General features: G+C 43.7%; 1 protein-coding gene across 1 annotated transcript in view; it reads right to left on the reverse strand.

The window, feature by feature from the left end:
* The window catches only part of LOC115113735 (receptor tyrosine-protein kinase erbB-4-like), a 305,373-nt gene that overhangs the window by 217,059 nt on the left and 64,457 nt on the right, over nt 1-23,857 (reverse strand). The window contains exon 3 of the mRNA XM_065013396.1: nt 18,997-19,183. Within this exon, the coding sequence (XP_064869468.1) occupies nt 18,997-19,183 (187 nt within the window). The remainder of the gene's footprint in view (nt 1-18,996; nt 19,184-23,857) is intronic.

Consider the following 23,857-nt stretch of genomic DNA (forward strand, 5'->3'; position numbering starts at 1 on the left):
GTGGTGGAAGTGTGTACGAGGGATAAACTCAGCGAAAAAATAAAAGTCCTCTCACTGTCAACTGCGTTTATTTTCAGCAAACTTAACATGTGTAACTATTTGTATGAACATAACAAGATTCAACAACTGAGACAAAAACTGAACAAGTTCCACAGACATGTGACAAACAGAAATGGAATAATGTGGTCCTGAACAAAGGTGGGGTCAAAATCAAAAGTAACAGTCAGTACCCCTGGTGAGACAAAACCGCGACTCATCAGTGAAGAGCACTTTTTGCCAGTCGAGTCTGGTCCAGCGACGGTGGGTTTGTGCCTATAGACGACATTGTTGCCGGTGATGTCGGTGAGGACCTGCCTTACAGCGTATTGCGGACAGTCTGAGCACTGATGGAGAGATTGTGCGTTCCTGGAGTAACTCGGGCAGTTGTTGTTGCCATCCTGTACCTGTCCCGCAGGTGTGATGTTCGGATGTACCGATCCTGTGCAGGTGTTGTTACGTGTGGTCTGCCACTGCGAGTACGATCAGCTGTCTGTCCTGTCTCCCTGTAGCGCTGTCTTAGGCATCTCACAGTACGGACATTGCAATTTATTGCCCTGGCCACATCTGCAGTCCTCATGCCTCCTTGCAGCATGCCTAAGGCACATTCAGCACAGATGAGCAGGGACCCTGGGCATCTTTCTTTTGATGTTTTTCAGAGTCAGTAGAAAGGACTCGTTAGTGTCCTAAGTTTTCATAACTGTGACCTTAATTGCCTACCGTCTGTAAGCTGTTAGTGTCATAACGACCGTTCCACAGGTGCATGTTCATGAACTGTTTATGGTTCATTGAACAAGCATGGGAAACAGTGTTTAAACCCTTTACAATGAAGATCTGTGAAGTTATTTGGAGTTTTATGAATTATCTTTGAGAGACAGGGTACTGAAAAAATGGACGTTTATTTTTTTTGCTGAGTTTATATGGAATATATTGATATACATTATATAGCTAGAGGGAGATGGGAAGTTAGTGTAACCAAGAATACACTTTGCTCCCAGGTGAATGTGAGGAGTACAGGTGGTTGTGCATAACTATTCATACAAGAATACAACATAGAGTAAAATATTCATACACAAGTATAAAGATTCAGAGATGCAAATGTGAAAAACCAGGGAGGGAATTAAAGGTAGAAAACAAAGTGAGAAAGGGGAGAGAGAAAGAGAGTAGAGGATGAGAGAGTAAAGAGAGAGAGTGAGAAAACAGAAACAGAGAGAGAAAGATGAGAGCTGGAAAGAGTTACACAGAGAGAAAAACCAGAGAGAGAAAACAGAAACAGAGAGAAAAAGAGAAAGGGAAAGACAGAGAGAGAAACAGAGACAGAGGAGGGATTACTGTTGTTGCTGAGGGCCACTTTGCTTATCAACGTTGATGTCTGATCAGCTCCCAGTAGCATTGGAACGAGGCTCTCTCTCTCTCTCAAACAGACACAGAGAAATAAACCCCAGCTAAACGAGAGCACGTTGCACCTGCATACCAATGACCCTGGCTCAGCCTAACCACAGGGAGGACTGGCGCTACAGAGCTACAGTATATGGTGGCAATGTGTTTGTGTTTGTGTGTGTGTGGTGCATATTTAGCTCATGAATTTGTGCGTGCCAACAACAGGTCACTCAGAGCCAGACCCGTTTGATTTCCATAGGTGGGCCTGTTTTTTCCCGGGACCTCCTATGTGTGCACGTGCTTGTAATAGTAAAGACCATAGGCAGCTCATCAGTTTCATGTTGGGGAAGCTTACAATATATCCTACCATTTACCGATCTGCGTGCCAGTTATAAATATTTATATATGCACATTTTTGTGGAACATTTTAATTTCAATAATAACGTTTTTATTTCTCAAAACCATTGTCACGTGATTAATCATAAAAATCTGAAGTAAAATGATAAATATTAAAAGTTCAAATTCAACTCTGGCGAGAGCACCAGCCTCTGCTATGTGGACACATTGATACACTGTGATCCATTGGCGGCTAAAGAAATGAGAGCATAGAACTCAGAGATAGCCTATAGGCCAATGCAGCAGCCACAACTCAGTCAGCTAGACCTATTGCCACATGCACTACACAAATTGTGAGCTTCCCACACACACTTGTGACTTAAACAATTCAGAGCTAATGATCGATCCACCGTGACTAAATCTTGCTCTGTAGTGAAGTATTTTGAATTATTTTATTTAGACAGGAGTAGTTATTTAATTTTGGCAAAACATCAATTTACTTTAGGATAATCCAGCATCCTAACAGTGTACTGTACACCCGCAAACTTTCCTTTCCAATATACAAGAGGCTGAAACCAGAACTCTGTATATAATCACGAGATGCTCATGTCTCCGCCCTAACAATGGGAGTCTTTGTCCCAAAGGCGGGAAGGTAGGCGACAAGCTTAGGTCTGCATATTATTCCCATAGAAACGCATTGGGCTTATTCCAGACAGATTTTGGTGAGAGTGAGCCCTCTCACTTCGTTTCTTACTCTCTGCTGAAACTACACCATGAACAAAAGTATTTGGACACCTGCTCGTCGAACATCTCATTCCAAAATCATGAGAATTAATATGGAGTCGGTCCCCTCTTTGTTACAATAACAGCCACCACTCTTCTGGGAAGGCTTTCCACTAGCTGTTGGAACCTTGCTGCAGGGACTTGATTCCATTCAGCCTCAAGAGCATTAGTGAGGTCAGGCAAAGGTGTTCAATGAGGTTGAGGTCAGGGCTCTGTGCAGGCCAGTCAAGTTCATCCACACCAATCTCGAGAAACCATTTTGTATGGACATCACTTTGTGCACAGGGCATTGTCATGCTGAAACAGGAAAGGGCCTTCCACAAACTGTTGCCACAAAGTTGGAAGCACAGAATTGTCTAGAATGTAATTATAGGCTGTAACTGTAAGATTTCCCTTCACTGGAACTAAGGGGCCTAGCCCGAAACATGAAAAACAGCCCCAAACCATCATTCCTCTGGCACCAAACAATGATGGTGCCACGTTGAATGTCACTGAGCTCTTCAGGAAGGCCATTCTATTGTCAGTTTTGTCTATGGAAATTGCATGGCTGTGTGCTGTATTTATACTGTATAGTTTATATCATCAGAGAAAGCATCCGAGAGAGTGAAGAAATGCCCCTCTAAATGTAGCCCATGTATCTGATGCTGTCTAGACAGAAATAGTATGACATGCCATACTATTTTGGTCCAGACAGCATCCAATACATGGTCTACACATACTGAGACAGGAAGGGCGCTGTTTTGCTCGCTCTGATGATTTAACTGCAATTGATGCATCTTTCTGTCGGCACGTATCTCTGTCAGATAAATGATCAATATTTGTATATATTTTTGGGACGGGAAAGGAGGTACGGTAGGGCTGGCAAGGCCCTCTAAGGCCCACACACAATGCCTGCCCAACACAAAGCCACTTTGTTTTTGTTTAGAGCTGTTGCTGCTTTTCCAATCAGACCTGACTGTGACCCGGTACCTGATTGACAGCCTTAATGGCCAATCAGAGGAGCTTGTGACAGGACCTTAGTCAGGCTAAATACCAATCATTGTCCCAGCCCCTGTCCCTGTCCTAGCCCCTGTCCCATCCCCAGTCCCTGCCCCAGCCCCTTCCCCTGTCCCATCCCCAGTCCCAGCCCCTTCCCCTGTCACTGCCTGTCTGCTCAATCTGCTCTACTTCTCTAAGGCCCAGCTAGCCTGGCAAGTAAATAAATGCATTAATATGAATGAAAAGCTGTGATGCTGTGAGGGGAGAAAGGGATGAGAAGCTAGCTGGCTCATAGGGCCACACTGTTCTAGTTTCTCACAGTGTGCTGGGCTGAGAAGGATAGTGGTAGAAGGATAGTGGTAGAAAGATAGTGGTAGAAGGACAGTGGTAGAAGGACAGTGGTAGAAGGATAGTGGTAGAAGGATAGGGGTAGAAGGATACTGGTAGAAGGACAGTGGTAGAAGGACAGTGGTAGAAGGATAGTGGTAGAAGGATAGTGGTAGAAGGACAGTGGTAAAAGGATAGTGGTAGAAGGACAGTGGTAGAAGGATAGTGGTAGAAGGACAGTGGTAGAAGGATAGTGGTAGAAGGATAGTGGTAGAAGGATAGAGGTAGAATGAGTGTTAGAAGGATAGTGGTAGAAGGACAGTGGTAGAAGAAGTGGTAGAGGATGTTAGAAGGGATAGTGGTAGAAGGACAGTGGTAGAAGGATAGTGGATAGTGGTAGAAGGATAGGATAGTGGTAGAAGGACAGTGGTAGAAGAACAGTGGTAGAAGGATAGTGGTAGAAGGATAGTGTTAGAAGGATAGTGGTAGAAGGATAGAGGTAGAAGGATAGTGGTAGAAGGATAGAGGTAGAAGGACAGTGGTAGAAGGATAGTGGTAGAAGGATAGTGGTAGAAGGATAGTGTTAGAAGGATAGAGGTAGAATGAGTGTTAGAAGGATAGTGGTAGTTGTATGCTGTTTGAGTCAGTTGTGACACTCAGGCTCCTGACAGTACTGTTGTGATTGTTGTAACTTAGTACACATTTACAATATACACTACTGGTCAAACGTTTTAGAACACCTACTCATTCAAGTTTTTTTTTTTTTTTTACTATTTTAGAATAATAGTGAAGACATCAAAACTATGAAATAACACATATGGGCTTATGTAGTAACCAAAAAAAGTGTTAAACAAATTGAAATATATTTTATATTTGAGATTCTTCAAATAGCCACCCTTTGCATTGATGATGAGTCGGACCACAGAGTGAAAGAAAAGCAACCAACAAGTGCATGGCATATGTGAGAACTCCTTTAAGACTGTTGGAAACACATTCCAGGTGAAGCTGGTTGAGAGAGTGCCAAGAGTGTGCAAAGCTGTCATCAAGGCAAAGGGTAGCTATTTGAAGAATCTCAAACACTTTTTTTAGTTACTACATACTCTATTATGTTATTTCATAGTTTTGATGTCTTCACTATGATTCTACAATGTAGAAAATAGTACAAAATAAAGAAAAACCCTTGAATGAGTAGGTGTTCTAAAACTTTTCACAGGTAGTATATACAAAACACTCTCACACAAACATCCACTTTAGTGACACATTCATACACGTACATTTCACACAAACACACATACAGTCTCTCACGGAATCACTGATATACCACAAAAGGCCTTTGATACAGGGGTCATATGTAAGCTCCTCATCCCAATGAGTACCTTTCCCTGTTGGACCATGAACCCTTTGTGTCTATCCTCTTTTACACCTCTTCTCTCGTCACACACACACTGCCATGCACACACAGACTCTCTCTCCACTTAACCCTCTCTTCTCTCTCCTCACCCCCACATCCCTCCATCTCTTCTCTTTCTTATCTCCTCTCTCCATCTCTTTCCTCCCTGACCAAGAAAACCTCATTATTCCATCATATCCCCACTCCTGCTCTTGCTCCTCCTCACTTGCCCTCTCCCTTTCCCCCCCTGCTCCACGGCACCACTGACATTTCAGAAATGAGAGGCCTGTGATTGGCAGGAACGGGAATAATTGGCTTAACCCTAAAGTGTTTCATTAACATTTCCATGTGCTCCGATGATGAAATGTGTTCCCATTAGGGCTAGCTAACATCTTCCAGGGTCTGGGGAGAGATGCGTTCCCATTAGGGCTAGTTAACATCTTCCAGGGTCTGGGGAGAGATGTGTTCCCATTAGGGCTAGCTAACATCTTCCAGGGTCTGGGGAGAGATGTGTTCCCATTAGGGCTAGCTAACATCTTCCAGGGTCTGGGAAGAGATGTGTTCCCATTGGGGCTAGATAACATCCTCCAGGGTCTGGGGAGAGATGTGTTCCCATTAGGGCTAGCTAACATCTTACAGGGTCTGGGAAGAGATGTGTTCCCATTAGGGCTAGCTAACATCTTCCAGGGTCTGGGGAGAGAGAGATGTGTTCCCATTAGGGCTAGCTAACATCTTCCAGGGTCTGGGGAGAGAGAGATGTGTTCCCATTAGGGCTAGCTAACATCTTCCAGGGTCTGGGGAGAGAGAGATGTGTTCCCATTAGGGCTAGCTAACATCTTCCAGGATCTGGGGAGAGATGTGTTCCCATTAGAGATATATAACATTGTGGGTACGGTGAGAAAGAGGGAGAATGAGGCAGGCGGAGGAAGAGGATGACGAGGATGAGGACAAGGACGAGGACATGAAAGAGGCCTTCAATTATAATCTCCACCCTGTTTTAGAAAGCAGGTAGAACAGTAGCTTTAGGGGAATGGTACAGATGTAGGATCTTAATTTGAGCAAGTTTACTACAGCAGAAAAACAATCCTGCAGCAACAAGAAATGTGAATTATTATGTGGATTATAATTAATTTAAACTTTTGTAGAAGTTGATATTTTTGTAGTAAGGAAAATCATGTCTGAAATTTCCATGTTGAAACTTCAGAAGGCTTTTTAAACCTCAAATACACTGTACATTTCCTGCATTGCAGGGAAGTTCTCCTTCAACAGGGGTTTAAAAAAGGATACTTCATCCGTATGGGCAGACAATCCTGATCGTGAAAATGGATGACACTGGGCTACTTTCCAATATCCACACTAGTATACCACTTCAAATGCATGCTCGATACATTCTAAATGGTATGTTAGTGTGGACGCTGCAACATAGGTCTCTTGTTGTCAGGTCAGGTTTTTGTTTATGTTGGTTTTACCCATAGTCCTCCAGGCTGAGAATGTGACGGACTGGCCTGGTTTAGAGCTAACTAAAACATAGCCGGAGGGAGGACTATAATGTGTTTTGATGATTAATTGACATTCAAATTCCTTGCATACTCATTTGATCTTTTAATGAGGGAACATTTTGTTTTGGTCTGGTTTATCTAATCCATGCAAAAATATTCCCTGACAACTGGAGAGCCAATAGACAGACAGTGGGTACTGAAGGTGCACGAGGTTACTCAGCCTTCTGTCTATGTTCTAGTGACCCTTCATATGAAAGTGAATGGGGTGCAGTATGGCACACTACTAGGGCTCATCAGTTAGTCCATTTAGGCTGGCCCCCTCAGTCCCTTTGAGCTGGGGCTGTGAACTATTCAGACCCTGGTGTCTGAAGAGCACAGCACAACACAACACAACACAGCACAACACAACACAACACAACACAGCACAGCACAACACAGCACAGCAACACAGCACAGCACAACACAGCACAACACAGCACAACACAGCGCACCACAACACAGCACAACACAACACAGCACAGCACAACACAGCACAACACAGCACAACACAGCACAACACAACACAGCACAACACAGCACAGCACAACACAGCACAGCACAACACAGCACAGCACAACACAACACAGCACAACACAGCACAGCACAGCACAACACAGCACAACACAGCACAGCACAACACAGCACAGCACACAGCACAACACAGCACAGCACAACACAGCACAACACAGCACAGCACAGCACAACACAGCACAACACAGCACAGCACAGCACAGCACAGGAACAGCACAGTGCTCTAGTTTCCTAGCCTGCTCTCTTTAATTTAATTATCAATTTACATAGCCTACGCATGTACAAATGTACATATGCACACACAAGGCTTACTTATGGGTTACGGGTGGAGAAGTCAGAGGAGCCCCCCTCTTTCATCTTCTCATCTGCCCTCCACCTAACAGGTCCTAACAGGTCCTAACAGGTCCCAGATCAGTCAGAGGTAGTAATGATGGTTCCCTGCAGACTTCTCGCATGACTTCATTATCAGCAACTGGCTCCTAATAGAGCCAGATAGGAATGCAGGGCAGGGGTGTGAAACTCATTTTGCCCTGGGGGCTGCATTCAGTCTCCAAAGAGTTCCGGAGGGCCGCAAGGAAAATTTGCAACAAAAAAAAGTTGTCTATCCATCGTTTTAGGAATTTTCTATTGCTCCCTGACTTAGCTTTAATTTGGGTGATTATTAGTGAGCTGGACAGTCAAGAAACTGTATGAATGTAGGTCCATTGTCATTTCTACACAGTTTCCATCTGGTTTTAGTCATTTTAAAGTATATTGAGTTTGTTCATCATTAATAGCATTATTATTTTTTGGGGGGGACAAGTTGGTTATATTTCAGTCTTCTGTGATGTATATAAAGTATAATATTGGGATGCAAACTCAAAATTGAATACATGTCAACTTTATATCTGACATGGTACAGGTAGGTGTCTTCTGTTTTTAAGTCCATAACCATGTGTGTGAGGTGGATATCTTTGTTTCAAAGTAGATTTGTTTAAGACTACCAATTTAGCCCCCTGCAGTAAAAGGTGGAGCATGGAGCCCTCACTTCTAATGCCATAGCATGTTTGTGGTGATTTGCTACACAACCCCCTCCAAATGACATAGTCGCAAAAGCACAGTTCTATATCTGAATATATAACGTAGTTGTAACAAGAGGGACTGTACAGGCCTATGTCATAGGCCTTTTTGAAGTAAGGGCAGTGCCGCTTGAAGCTGGGAGATATGTTTTAATCATTCAGTTTCTTAATGATGACACCCAATCCATTATTAATGGCTCTGGTTCCACCATGGGGCCCAGGCAGTGCTGAGCTGGGGCTAGCGAGCTAACTAACGCTATACAGTATTAGCATTAATTCTAGTGCTCTCCATTTGATCTCAGTGTAATTACCCAACAGATTTACCCTAAACATGCTATCAAAAGTTTGATGTTAAATAAAGAAGGCCCTGGAAATTTTTTATACATTTTTTATTTTGTTCTTTGTGTCTTGTTTGTTCTCTAAGAAGAGGCAATAGGAAAAAGCTACATGGATTTTATTATTATGCTTCCTTTTGTACTCATTGTTATGTTCAGGGTAGCTGAGAAAGTTTCAGACAGTGTTTCAGAGTCTTTCAGATAGTGAAGAGAAATTGAAGAGAAATGCTACTGAAGAGAGGTGGTGTTTCTGTGAAGTGTACTGTAGTTTCAGATATCAGTTTTATTATATTAGAACTAGATGCAGTAGGAGCAAGACCACTTCCCCACCTGGGAGTTTCAAGCAGAAACTTGACCTAAATGCCCAATTTACTTAGAATTAATTATCCCATTTACTTCAAGATGGAAACAGATTTGTTTTTACTAAACTCACATTTCATTATTTTCAATTTTACTTTTTTCTGTTGAGGGCTGGCGGGTCAGCTCCCTCTGAAGCTGACGATTTAACATTATTTGTGTCTCAAATGGATATCCCCTATGTAGTGCACTACCTTTGACTAGGGCCCAGATGGATCCGGTCAAAATAAGTGCCCTATAGGCAGAAGGGTTCCATTTAGAATGCGGCCTTTATGTTGTCGGACATTAATATTTCATAAAACTCTCCAATTTCTTGCTTATGCAATTCCCACATAGGATCATTAATGAGAGAAGTGGATCCAGTAAGCAAAATACAGCAGGAGAAACTAAAGCATAAAGTGTTGTTGGCCATGTTGTTACTAAATAGCCCTTATTGTCAGATGGATTATTAGTCTACAATATGCTCAATTGTGAGAAGCGTGTCAGTGTCAATGCATACTCTTTCAGTCTGCTGTCTTGGAGAAAAATCCATGTTCTTCCAAACAATTATGCATCCAAATCCTTTCCTTCCTACTGAAGTGTCCACTTGTTCACTACTCCCCACAAATTCCAAAGAATTGGATTGGTGTAGGCATGCGCTAGAGGGAGTTTCCATACACCAATCATTTTATTTCAAATTCATGAAGGGAAGTGAACAAGTGCACACTTCGGAAGAAAAGGAGAGATTGGGACACAGCCAATTTATTATTGCTTTAAATTGAAGAACTCAAGAACCTACACACTGTCAATGTACTGTATGCCCCAATGGCTAATCATATCAACCACAGCCATGCTAATAATTTCATGTCCACCACAAGAAAGAAAAACCTACTGTCATTGAGTATTGTCACCTTATAGACAATGGCTCTTTGCTCCTTGCCTAAGACCTAGGGGTGAAACCACTCCATGTTTGTGTTGACTGGAGAGGTCCAGCATTGTGGGCGGGCCTTAGGGGCCCTGGCTCACGCTACCGTACCTCCTTGCCAATCCAAAGAAAATATTTAAATACTGATCATTTAATTGAGCAAGACACACGCAGACAGAAATACACATCATTCTCAAATAAAGCATCCAAGCGAGCAAAGCAGTGCCCCTCTGTCTCACTATGTGCCATGTATCTGATGTATCTGATGCTGTCTGGCCATAAGGAGTATTGCATGTCAATATGCAATGTCTTTAATGAAACATTTTTGTAGGGGTTGATACATTTTCTATTAGGGCAAAACAAATCTGACATGAAAATACAAACTTTAGAAGCCTTTTGAAACCTCAAATACCCTACAAGTTTGTAGAACTCAAGAACCTACACAAATTCTCAGCAACAAAAGAGTGATCAAATTAAGATCCTACATCTGTTTAGTACGACGGAGGGGTGTTGTTTCGCTCGCTCGGATGCTTTCTCAGGTGAATTAGCTTCAGCCACTTGTGAATTGAAGGAACATTTGCAGGTGCAGAGTGCACTGTTCGGATGCTGGAATTATTTTGGACTAATCTGCAAAGGTCTCCTACTTTTTAAAGTGATTTGTTTGACAATCAGATGAAAACATCATGACTGGTTGTGTTTATTAAAAGGTAATATATTTTTACAGTTATATTACATGTCTTTATTATGAAACCCATTTTAAAAAATTGTACACCTGCTATCAAATGCCCGTCCAACTGATTCGTTCGGACGCCGGCCCTGGGCTGGTGTTAACACGCTGTTCCTAAACTGCGTTAGAGAGCTCAAAAATGTAACAATATGAATGTCGTCTTACAAAAAACTCCCTTTTGCCCTCCTCCAAGCAATGAAATATTGAGTATGACACAGGAGTAATTGCATGGGAAGTAATCAATTAGACACACAATTGGAAGCGACCTGAGGTCTGGAAGCTGCCAGCCGAGAGGAGAGGAGAGAGGTGGAGATTGGAGAGAGAGAGAGGTGGAGATTGGAGAGAGAAGTGGAGAGAGGAAAGAGGTGGAGAGAGAGAGGAGAGAGGTGAATACAGATAGATAGAGGGAGAGAGAGAGGAGAGGTGGAGAGAGGAAAGGTGGAGAGAGGAGAGGAGGAGAGAGAGAGGTGGAAATTGGAGAGAGAAGTGGAGAGAGGAAAGAGGTGGAGAGAGAGAGGGGAGAGGTGGAGAGAGAGAGGAGAGATGGAGAGAGGAGAGGAGGAGAGAGGGGAGGTGCAGAGAGGAGAGAGGTGGAGAGTAGAGAGATGTAGAGAGAGGAGAGGAGGAGAGAGGGGAGGTGCAGAGAGGAGAGAGGTGGAGAGTAGAGAGATGTAGAGAGAGGAAAAGTGGAGAGAGGAGAGGTGGAGAGAGGAGAGGTGGAGAGAGGAGAGGAGGAGAGAAAGAGAGGTGGAGAGTAGAGATGTAGAGAGATGAGAGGTGGCGAGGTGGAGAGAGGAGAGATGTAGAGAGAGGAGAAGTGGAGAATTGGAGAAAGGAGGGGTGGAGAGAGGAGAGAGGAGAGATATGTAAAGAGGAGAGTTGGAGAAAGGAGAAAGGAGGGGTGGAGAGAGGAGAGAGGAGAGAGGTGGAGAGTAAAGAGAAAGAGAGGTTGAGAGAGGGGACAGATAGAGAGAGGGGAGAGGTGGAGAGTGGAACAGAATGCCAGAGACACAGTGTTCTAGTCAAAAGCAGTGCACTATAAAGGGAAGATGGTGCCATTTTGGGATGTAGCCTTGGACACAAACTAATCTCAGCTCTCTTCCTGTGGGGGTTTCTCATAAAGACAGAGGCCAGTCTGGGGAGAGGCTGTCCAAAGACTCTTCAGGACAAGACTGAGTCCACTTGTCCTTTATTTTCACCTTGTCCTGTCTATCCGTCCAACCCTCCCTCCATCCATCCCTTCATCTCTCCTGTGGGTGTTTCTCAGACAGACCGGGGCCAGGCAGGGATCTGCTGTCCAAATACACTGATTCTCCTTCTTAGTCCTTCAAGGAGAGACTGTCACAGATTTCTCTCATTCGTTATTTTCACCTTGTCCCATTCTTCCATCTATACCTCTATCCCTCCATCCCTCCTGTTCACCATTTCATGATCCATGATGCTTTCACGAAACACTGAGCAGAGCTCGTTGAAGATAATGTATGATCATTAAGATTTTCCCCTTGATAAAATGCAGGGCGATGAAGAGCAGATAGAACACAATATTGTGTGTGTGTGTGTGTGTGTGTGTGTGTGTGTGTGTGTGTGTGTGTGTGTGTGTGTGTGGTGTGAGTACAGTAAAATAATACACATGTAGGCTTTGTATATAGTGCATGTGCCAGTTTAACTTACATCGATGAGATATATAGAGAGAAAGAGAAACAAGAGGGACAAGAGACGAGAGAGAGAATGAGAACGTGAAAAAGAGAGAAATAACAGATGGACTGTGAGTGAGTAGTGGATCCAGTCTTGGCGTCGTGTGCGAGCAGCGTGTGTGTGTGTGTCAGCTAACCGTGTAGGGAGAGAGAGAGAGAAGGGTGTCTGGCAGATGGGGGAAGAGATTTGATGCTTTTATTTTGGACAGAGAGTAATGGCAGCGTACAAGCATTGAAAATAAATGGATGAGCAACACTGACTGAACAAAACTATAGGAAAACAGGCCGGGATATTTTTAAAAAAAATAGAAAATGTGTAAACTGACATGTTCATCTGTGTTATTTCTTTTATTGAGGTGGATATTGTTGTGAAAACTCAACAGGCAGCAATTACCATGTGAATGCACTGAGCCCAGCTCAACTTGCCTCAGCTGCTATCTACAGTAACTGTTGTGTTCATGGTGACTCCCAAAAAAAAGAAAAAGAAGAGAAGCAGAAGAAAAATGTTTGCTTAAGCATGAAAATGGCTTTAATTGGTCTGAAATGGAAAGCATACCGTAGCTGCACGTTGGAAATGTCAAACAAAGTGGCAGTGTTTAAATCTTGTCACTGTGCTGGGGGAGACATATAATTCACTCCAATCATCTGCTTCTGGAGAGACAGATAGGGACAGGCAGGTTCAGTTAGGGACAATACATTGTTCGGGGGAGAGGGGAGGATTATATGAAGACAGATACTAGTGGATGGAGAGAGAGAGAGACAAAGACAGAGACAGACAAGATACAGAAAAAGACAGAACGATCTAGTAAGTCTTACTGCTTCATCTTAGTGTGTTTTAAAGTGTACTTGAGTGTGTTTCCTGTTTCATATGCCTAAGGATGACTAAGGATAACTGAAGCCTGATTGAAAGGGGCCACAGAGGGACTGAGATGCACACTACACAGTCCCAGCAAACCCATGAGTGTTCCTTCTTTCTACAAAGTCTCCTACACAGACCCCACTGAAAAATCAATACAGCCATATCCAAATATACCAGCTACAAATGGATTTTATCCAGGACAATTTCTACCTCCTAGGGATTCAGGTCGGATCCAATACCGAGGGGTCCGTTTTATCCGTCTCCAGATTAGCCCTGTGTGTAGTTAATAACCTTTATTCTCGTATATGTCGCTTATAGATCATATCGATCGTTTTACAGAGAGCAGGAACGGCAGAATAATATGACGGGGAGATGAAAGGGGAGCCAGGCGTCTTTGCCACAGTGACGGGGAGAGGGGGGGGGGGGTCTTCGGATGGTGGGGTGTGTGTGTGTGTGTGTGTGCGCGTGTGTGTGTGTGTGTACACATGTGTCACAGCCTGAGACCCTGAGACCAGCTCCCAAGGCTTGATATAGCATGAGCATCACACAAGTAGTGGAGGAGAGTGTCAAAATAGATACAAAGAGACAAAGAGAGACACATAGAAAAAGAGCATGTGCAGTCCCTCTTCCTCCTCTCCACACTACTGGCCCGGGGACATGGATGGGACAATGGCATTTCAAACACCAATCTGCCTCTTTTCACTGTGTCTGCCTCTGGACACTCAGTGGTACCCGAGGTCAACCTAGTATCCCAGATAGGACTCTGCGATAGGACTCTTCAATAGGACTCTTCAATAGGACTCTTCAATAGGACTCTGCGATAGGACTCTTCAATAGGACTCTTCGATAGGACTCTTCAATAGGACTCTTCGATAGGACTCTTCAATAGGACTCTTCAATAGGACTCTTCAATAGGACTCTTCAATAGGACTCTTCAATAGGACTCTGCGATAGGACTCTGCGATAGGACTCTGCGATAGGACTCTGCGATAGGACTTCAAATAGGACTCTGCGATAGGACTCTTCAATAGGACTCTTCAATAGGAATCTTCGATAGGACTCTGCGATAGGACTCTTCAATAGGACCCTTCAATAGGACTCTGCGATAGGACTCTGCGATAGGACTCTTCGATAGGACTCTTCGATAGGACTCTGCGATAGGACTCTTCAATAGGACCCTTCAATAGGACTCTGCGATAGGACTCTTCGATAGGACTCTGCGATAGGACTCTTCGATAGGACTCTGCGATAGGACTCTTCGATAGGACTCTTCGATAGGACTCTTCGATAGGACTCTTCGATAGGACTCTGCGATAGGACTCTTCGATGGGATAGGACTCTGCGATAGGATAGGACTCTTCGATAGGACTCTTCGATAGGACTCTGCGATAGGACTCTTCGATAGGACTCTTCGATAGGACTCTTCGATAGGACTCTTCGATAGGACTTCAAATAGGACTCTGCGATAGGACTCTGCGATAGGACTCTTCAATAGGACCCTTCAATAGGACTCTGCGATAGGACTCTTCGATAGGACTCTGCGATAGGACTCTTCGATAGGACTCTGCGATAGGACTCTTCGATAGGACTCTTCGATAGGACTCTTCGATAGGACTCTTCGATAGGACTCTTCGATAGGACTCTTCGATAGGACTCTTCGATAGGACTCTTCGATAGGACTCTTCGATAGGACTCTTCGATAGGACTCTTCGATAGGACTCTTCGATAGGACTCTTCGATAGGACTCTTCGATAGGACTCTGCGATAGGACTTCAAATAGGACTCTTCGATAGGACTCTGCGATAGGACTCTGCGATAGGACTCTGCGATAGGACTCTTCGATAGGACTCTTCAATAGGACTCTTCAATAGGACTCTTCGATAGGACTCTTCGATAGGACTCTGCGATAGGACTCTTCGATAGGACTCTGCGATAGGACTCTTCGATAGGACTCTGCGATAGGACTCTTCGATAGGACTCTGCGATAGGACTCTTCAAATAGGACTCTTCGATAGGACTCTTCGATAGGACTCTTCGATAGGACTCTTCGATAGGACTCTGCGATAGGACTCTTCGATAGGACTCTTCGATAGGACTCTTCGATAGGACTCTTCGATAGGACTCTTCGATAGGACTCTTCGATAGGACTCTTCGATAGGACTCTTCGATAGGACTCTGCGATAGGACTCTTCGATAGGACTCTTCGATAGGACTCTTCGATAGGACTCTTCGATAGGACTCTTCGATAGGACTCTTCGATAGGACTCTTCGATAGGACTCTTCGATAGGACTCTTCGATAGGACTCTTCGATAGGACTCTTCGATAGGACTCTGCGATAGGACTCTTCGATAGGACTCTTCGATAGGACTCTTCAATAGGACTCTTCAATAGGACTCTTCGATAGGACTCTTCGATAGGACTCTTCGATAGGACTCTTCGATAGGACTCTTCGATAGGACTCTTCGATAGGACTCTTTTTAAATGTATATTATTGATATTGCTTAACTGCCCCAACGGAAACATGTCTTGCGAATGAACATGTGAACATGTCCACGCCTTTTATGAATATCATTTTCAATCCTTCTCAAAGATAAGTATAGTACTACCCAACAAAATACATGGTGATATATACAGTACATGAATGTTCTCCCGATTATGCCAGATGACAATGCAGAATTGTATAGTGGATGTGTGCCTGCGTGCGTGTGTTTGTAGACCAAATAGAACAAAGAGTAGTGGTTTATATTCTTCACGGTGTCAGATTGAGCCTGGAGAGAGACAGAAACCCACTGCTCTATTCATGCTGTATAAAAATCTGGTGAATGAATGTTAGTCCTACACTGTGTTACATAACAGAAAACATACAGTACACTGTGCTCCTATGTGTGATCTCTGGACGTTGTCTTTTCAATTCCTGCTCCATCTCTCCATCCCTATATTCATTTTACTTTCTCTGTCTCTCAAATCTCTCTCTCTCCCCCTCTCTCTCTCTCTCCCCATCTATCTCTCTCCTTCTCTCACTCTCTCTCCTTCTCACCATCTATCTTTCTCCTTCTCTCTCCATCTCTCTCAGTGAAGACACACCAGCGACCATCTCTCTCTCTCTCTCTCTCTCTCTCTCTCTCTGACTAGACAGACACCAGACCCCAACACTGACCTCTATCCTCTGCCTCTCAGGACAGTGAGTTATGTGGGTCTATAGGTTAACTGTCAATTACTGACCCTGTCACACAATATTGTATCAGAACACCTAATGGGCTCCTGACAAAACTGGGTTGTGTCCCAAATGGCACCCTATTCCCTATATATTGTACTTCTTTTGATTGGGTAGTGAACTTTATATGGAATATGGTGCTAATTTAGATGCAGACCTGATGTCTGGCGGCAGGTAGCCTAGCGGTTAAAGACCGTTGGGCCAGTAACTGAAAGGTTGCTGTTTTCGAAACCCCGAGCCAACTAGGTGAAAAATCTGTCTGTGCCCTTGAGCAAGGCACTTAACCCTAGTTGGTCCTGTAAGTCACTCTGGATAAGAGTGTCTGTTAAATAAATCAAATGTAAATGTTATTCATTTCTCCGGTTACAACCATAGCTCAGAACTAGCTCCATAGCTACAGCATAGAATATGTTATTAGTGCCGAGCATAACTCCCCTCAAGCAGTTTACATATCGGGACAGCTCCATCTGGGAGGTAGTAAGACAACATAAGTTATGTCAGTTAGTCTGAGTCTTTTACTTGACTGCATACATACTTAGTAATGGCTGTATTCAAGCCGTATCATGGAAGTTCAAATGCTACAGCTAGATTGAAATTAAAAGGCAATGTTCCCGCATTAGCAGAGACTGCATTCATGGTAACGCTGCAGATGTCAATTCGTATCATAATAATGTGTATCGCGCAATCCGTCGTGCAGATTGAATAGAGCCGTAAGTGTTTGTGATCCCTGTGGGAAATGTACATATGACCTTAACAATGCTAGTGCCACACGTTTACCAAATTAAGCAAACAAGAACACCTTTTAATAGCATCATAATCATAAACTGCTGAGTTTAATCAGCACAATGGTTGCACTTCAAAAAGGTTTAGGGCCTTTTTCCTGGCTGCTTATTCTTCAAGGTCAAGTATGCTTGTGTAAATGCTAGGGGAAGGATGGTAGCATCTGAAGAGAATGCATCAAAACCCTGTCTGTATAGAGAGACTGAGAGTGAGAGAGAGAGAGAGAAACTACAGATGGAGAAAGAGAGAAAAAAAAACTAGAGATGGAGCGAGAGAGAGAAAGATAAAAAAAATAGATGGAGAGGGAGAGAGAAAGAGAGAGAGAGAGAAAGAGAAAGAGACAGAGAGAGAAACTAGAGATGGACAGGGAGAGAGAGAGAGAGAGAGAGAGAGAGAGAGAGAGAGAAAGAGGAGAGAGAGAAAGGAGAGGTAGAAAATAACTACATTTTCACAAGTGCTTTTAGCGGCTATGAGAATGAGGGGATATGCTAAACAACAGTAATAATAATCTACTTTAGTGATTCCGAGGGAAGATAACTATTTCCTGATCCTAAGTAACCTGTCTTACCTAGGTATCTCTGAGAGGGATCAGGCAATTACTGTTCTTGTTCTCTGTTTATCTACCTTGCCTCCCAAATGGCAGCCTTTTTCCTACTTAGTGCACTACTTTTGACCAGGAACCATAGGGAATAGGGTGCAATTTGTGACGAAGCCCCAGTCTTCGTTCATGGTAACTTGGCTATTTTGGAGCTAGCTGTCATTAACACAGGAGAAAATATGTTGTGACGTGGATATATGTAATTGCAACCTAATTGCAATGCACTCAATAAAAATACAGGTATGTAGGTATAGAAAACACATTCTGACTTCACGCAAAAACAAACAGGGAAATGGATGGGGTATGTATGACTGCAGAGTAATTGTAGGTAATGGAACAATGTTACAATAGTGTGTACGTATATTGAGGAAGCTTACAGGGCAAGAAGAGGCTAGTTTCAGACCATGTTGAAGTAAAAGGCTACTTGTTAATGATAAATGTAATATTTGCTTAGACACTTTGTATTTCCCAGCATGTACTGTACATGCATCACCAACACCCCTACCAGAGGGCCACATCTGGTTAACATTATCAGGTTCTGCTGGGAATTGGCAAGCCTGGTTCCAGATCTGTTTGTGCTGTCTTGCCAACTCATATGGTCGACCAAACAGATCAGGCGAAGCTTGCGGAGCCTGGTTAGATCTCTGTGGATATTGGTGCTAAAACAAAGCATAGAAAATATAACACATACATCTTCCCAAGGCCAGGTCAGGTGTCAATTCCCAGTGAGAAAGATTAACTCAAGGTGTTATTGCATTTCAGCCAAATGAAAGTCTGGACAAAACTTTCTGATGCAGAGTTTGGTCAACTGTGTCTTCCTCTCGCTATGAGTGTCAAGAGATGTAATTCAAATCTGTCAGTACAGTACATCCCCAACCACCTAACATCTAGACAGACACAAGCTCTTAAAAGATCAGATCACTGCATTTAATTCTCATTAAATTGACCCTAACATTCGGTTCCCTCTTCACAGACCTTGGTTTACTGCTTTCATTGCAGTAATTTTCTAGCAGAGCTTCTGACTTAACACTCAGTCACACAATGACAGGATTTCACTGAAGTTAGTAGCAGGACGGTATGTCTCTGAAAAGAGGAAATGAAAGATTTCAGAGCTTTCAGAGCTTCAGACAGAGGAGACACAGAGACAGGATAGCCATCTTAGACACATACCTGTGAGGTTCTTCAGTCCCAGTTGGCGCAGGCCAAAGTTCCCATCTCTGCGGTAGTTGAGGAAGATCGCCAGAGCGTAGCGGTCTTCATACATCTTAGTTCCTCTGATGATCCTCAGGTTCTCCAGCGGCAGGTAGTCAAACTGGTTCAGAGCCACCAGCACATAGCCTGTCACCTCCCGGATAGACTGGAAGAGGAGAGAGGTGACAGGGAGAACATCAGACACAGCAACACGAAACAAGAGCCACGGAGACAGTCAGACATAGATAGCTTGGTCCCAGATATGTTTTGTCCTGATCTGTTTGTGATGTTTTCCCAACTCCTAGGGATTTCATGAATGACAACGACTACAGATCTGAGATCAGGCTAAAGTAGACAGAGCAGCTTTGAAAACTGATTCATCATAAGGTAATTTCCACCTATCCACTCAGTCACAATGAACACATGTGAGGGGGAAACCCCACGGGGGTCAAGGAAGACTTTGCTAAAACTTTCTGCTCCAAGCTTGTGTCCACTCCACTAGGTACCAGGGTGAAGCAAGAGGACATCAGCATCACCATTGCTTCACACTTAAATGTCATTTAGAAAGGATAATGACCGCGGAGACTTTACGAACCCACCCAGCCAGAGCTGGTATGAATCAAAGTGACACGACCGCCCTCCTCTCATCCCCCTTCCTGTCATGGTAGCTGTCATTAGAGGTGACAGACAAAGTGAGGATGAGTCCCAAATGGCACCTTATTCGCTACAAAGTGCACTACTTTAGACCAGTGCCCAATAGGCCCTAGTCAATATGGTGCACTATAGTGAACAATTTAGGGAATATTGTGCCATTTTGGAGGTTGACGGAGACAGCGGGGAAAGGACAGGGCAGGTCTCTCACAGCGCTAATGCCAACAGTGACAATAATCACAGCAACAGGCCTCCGCCACGCACACAGCCACACACACACACATACACACTCGCAAAAGCACACAGGCATGCACACTCGCAAGCACACTAAACTGCATCCTAAGGAGTCTGCAACCACCACTGTTGCTGCTGCCACCACTGCTCAGGTTCAGACCCCCATTACTGACAGCTGTCAGGCCCTATAGTCGTCAGTCCAAGCAAGGCCCAGAAGTTGCAGGAGCAGTCACGGTGCTGTCTAGATCAACCACAGTCACATAATGGGCATGGATGGCAGCTATTTAAGTCTTTTCCACCCAGTGCTCAGAGAGACACATCGTCTGTGTCCCAAAATACACCCATAGGGCCCTGGTCAAACGTAGTGCACTATATAGGGGATAGGATGTCATTTGGAACACAATCAGAGTCCTCGTTAGTCATCTGTTTAGTAAATAACAAACTACTCCATCTAGTCAGGAACATCAGACCATCTAGTCAGGAACATCAGGTCACTAGTCAGGAACATCAGGTTCACAATAAAACAATAAAGAGAATAAGGTTCTATTTTGGGCAAAAACCTTTCCTACACATTCTTGTATTCATTATATTCCAGGAAGAGAGCTGCAGGAGCAGAGACAGACCATCTGCTTAAGGACTGGAGTTGTGGGTGTGTAGGTTCAGCTAGCTAATACACTGGTATAACATCCTGCTGTGTGTCTGTGTGTGTAGCCATTGACAATCAACTCCATAAGCCTGGATCCTGTGCTCAACCAATCAGACACAGACACACAGCACCACACTGTGGTCTTGGAGGTCACCCTCCTCGTCTTCTAATGACTCTGGGGCTCAAGCTAAGACTATTTGGGGACCAGCTCGGGTCGGAAAACAGTGACCCTGCTTTGGGCACAGTGGCTCCCTCAGACTCCCTCCCTCCAACTCTGCCTGTCTGTCATTCAATGTGTGTGTGTGTGTGTGTGTGTTCTCACAGTCTGTACTCACTGCCAGACCACGCAACAACCAGGAGCAAATAGAACTTCCTGTACTAGTTACCTAGCAACCTTTGGCTGAAAGTTTCCTTATGCGAGTGTGGAGACTTCGCAAACCGGAACTCCCAATTTATAACACATATGGACCCCGAAAATAAATCACTCTGCTGACCAGATTACACAAGCTTTTAGGGGCGGCAGGGTAGCCTAGTGCTTAGAGCTTTGGACTAGTAACCGAAAGGTTGCAAGTTCGAATCCCCGAGCTGACAAGGTACAAATCTGTCGTTCTGCCCCTGAACAGGCAGTTAACCCACTGTTCCTAGACCGTCATTGAAAATAAGAATTTGTTCTAAACTGACTTGCCTAGTAAAATAAAGGTAAAATAAAATTTAAAAAGTTCTGGGTTAACCAATATTACAACAATACCACAGAATGCCAAGAGGTTTGCGTTGTCAAAAATCACTTTATTCATCAATTGTACAAGTTCCAACCAAAACATGACTTCCCTTTATCCGACGGCCCCTCCAGAAGACCACACAGGATGGAGCAGGGAGGCTGCCACGCTGGGCGGCCATGGAGCAGTTGTTGTGGGAGGTTAAGTGTCTTGATCAAGGGCTCAAATGGAGACAATGGCATCTAGGATTAGATACCTACAACCCTCCAGTTTCCACCTCACTTCCTGACATGTGTCAGAACACCTCAGAACCCCTCAGGATGAATGTTTCAGAACACCTCAGAACACCTCAGGATGAATGTTTCAGAAGACCTCAGGATGAATGTTTAAAAACACATCAGGATGAATGTTTCAGAACCCCTCACGATGAATGTTTCAGAACCCCTCAGGATGAATGTTTCAGAACACCTCAGGATGAATGTTTCAGAACACCTCAGGATGAATGTTTCAGAACCCCTCAGGATGAATGTTTCAGAACCCCTCAGGATGAATGTTTCAGAACAACTCAGGATGAATGTTTCAGAACACCTCAGGATGAATGTTTCAGAACACCTCAGGATGAATGTTTCAGAACCACTCAGGTTGAATGTTTCAGAACACCTCAGAACACCTCAGGATGAATGTTTCAGAACCCCTCAGGATGAATGTTTCAGAACAACTCAGGATGAATGTTTCAGAACACCTCAGAACAACTCAAGATGAATGTTTCAGAACCCCTCACGATGAATGTTTCAGAACCCCTCAGGATGAATGTCTCAGAACACCTCAGGATGAATGTTTCAGAACACCTCAGGATGAATGTTTCAGAACCCCTCAGGATGAATGTTTCAGAACCCCTCAGGATGAATGTTTCAGAACACCTCAGAACACCTCAGGATGAATGTTTCAGAACCCCTCAGGATGAATGTTTCAGAACAACTCAGGATGAATGTTTCAGAACACCTCAGAACAACTCAAGATGAATGTTTCAGAACCCCTCACGATGAATGTTTCAGAACCCCTCAGGATGAATGTCTCAGAACACCTCAGGATGAATGTTTCAGAACCCCTCAGGATGAATGTTTCAGAACACCTCAGGATGAATGTTTCAGAACCCCTCAGGATGAATGTTTCAGAACAACTCAGGATGAATGTTTCAGAACACCTCAGAACACCTCAGGATGAATGTTTCAGAACACCTCAGGATGAATGTTTCAGAACCCCTCAGGATTAATGTTTCAGAACCCCTCAGGATGAATGTTTCAGAACAACTCAGGATGAATGTTTCAGAACACCTCAGGATGAATGTTTCAGAACACCTCAGGATGAATGTTTCAGAACCACTCAGGTTGAATGTTTCAGAACACCTCAGAACACCTCAGGATGAATGTTTCAGAACCCCTCAGGATGAATGTTTCAGAACAACTCAGGATGAATGTTTCAGAACACCTCAGAACAACTCAAGATGAATGTTTCAGAACCCCTTAAATCTGTCCCAATACCCTCACAACCATGTGTTTCACTACTCCAGCAAAGTTAAGGTTTTGGTTCCTTTAATTAAGGTGGTGGCAGCTCAGTTGCCACTAGTTTTAGTGTTACAAGCACTTAATTTTTTTTACAGTGAAATATAATCACATTATGAATTATTCCAGAAAATTATGTCATGGCTTTAGAAGCTTTCGAAAGGCTAATTGACATCATTTGAGTAAATTGGAGGTGTACCTGTGGATGTATTTCAAGGCCTACCTTCAAACTTAGTGCCTCTTTTCTTGACATCATGGGAAAATCAAAAGAAATCAACCAAGTCTTCAGACAAAAAATGGTTGACCTCCATAACTCTGGTTCATCCTTGGGAGCAATTTCCAAACGCCTGAAGGTACCACGTTCATCTGTACAAACAATAGTATGCAAATATAAACATAATGGGACCACACAGCCGTCATATCGCTCAGGAAGGAGACGTGCCCAATTTGTAAGTCGCTCTGGATAAGAGCGTCTGCTAAATGACTTAAATGTAAATGATGTAAATGTGCTCTGTCTCCTAGAGATGAACGTACTTTGGATTGAAAAGTACAAATCAATCCGAGAACAACAGCAAACGACCTTGTGAAGATGCTGGAGGAAACAGGTACAAAAGTATCTGTACCACAGTAAAACAAGTCCTATATCAACACAATCTGAAAGGCTGCTCAGCAAGGAAGAAGCCACTGCTCCATAATCACCATAAAAAAGCCAGACTACGGTTCGCAACTGCAATAGATGGCATCATGAGGGAGGGAAAATTGTGGATATATTTAAGCAACATCTCAAGACATCAGTCATGAAGTTAAAGCTTGGTCACAAATGGGTCTTCCAAATGGACAATGACCCCAAGCATACTTCCAAAGTTGTGGCAAAATGGCTCAAGGACAACAAAGTCAAGGTATTGGAGTGGCAATCACAAAACCCAGACCTCAATCCTACAGAAAATGTGTGGGCAGAACTGAAAAAGCGTGTGCAAGAAAGGAGGCCTAAAAACTTAACTCAGTTACACCAGCTCTGTCAGGAAGAATGG

The sequence above is a fragment of the Oncorhynchus nerka genome, linkage group LG1, assembly GCF_034236695.1.
Source record: "Oncorhynchus nerka isolate Pitt River linkage group LG1, Oner_Uvic_2.0, whole genome shotgun sequence".
NCBI lineage: Eukaryota > Metazoa > Chordata > Actinopteri > Salmoniformes > Salmonidae > Oncorhynchus > Oncorhynchus nerka.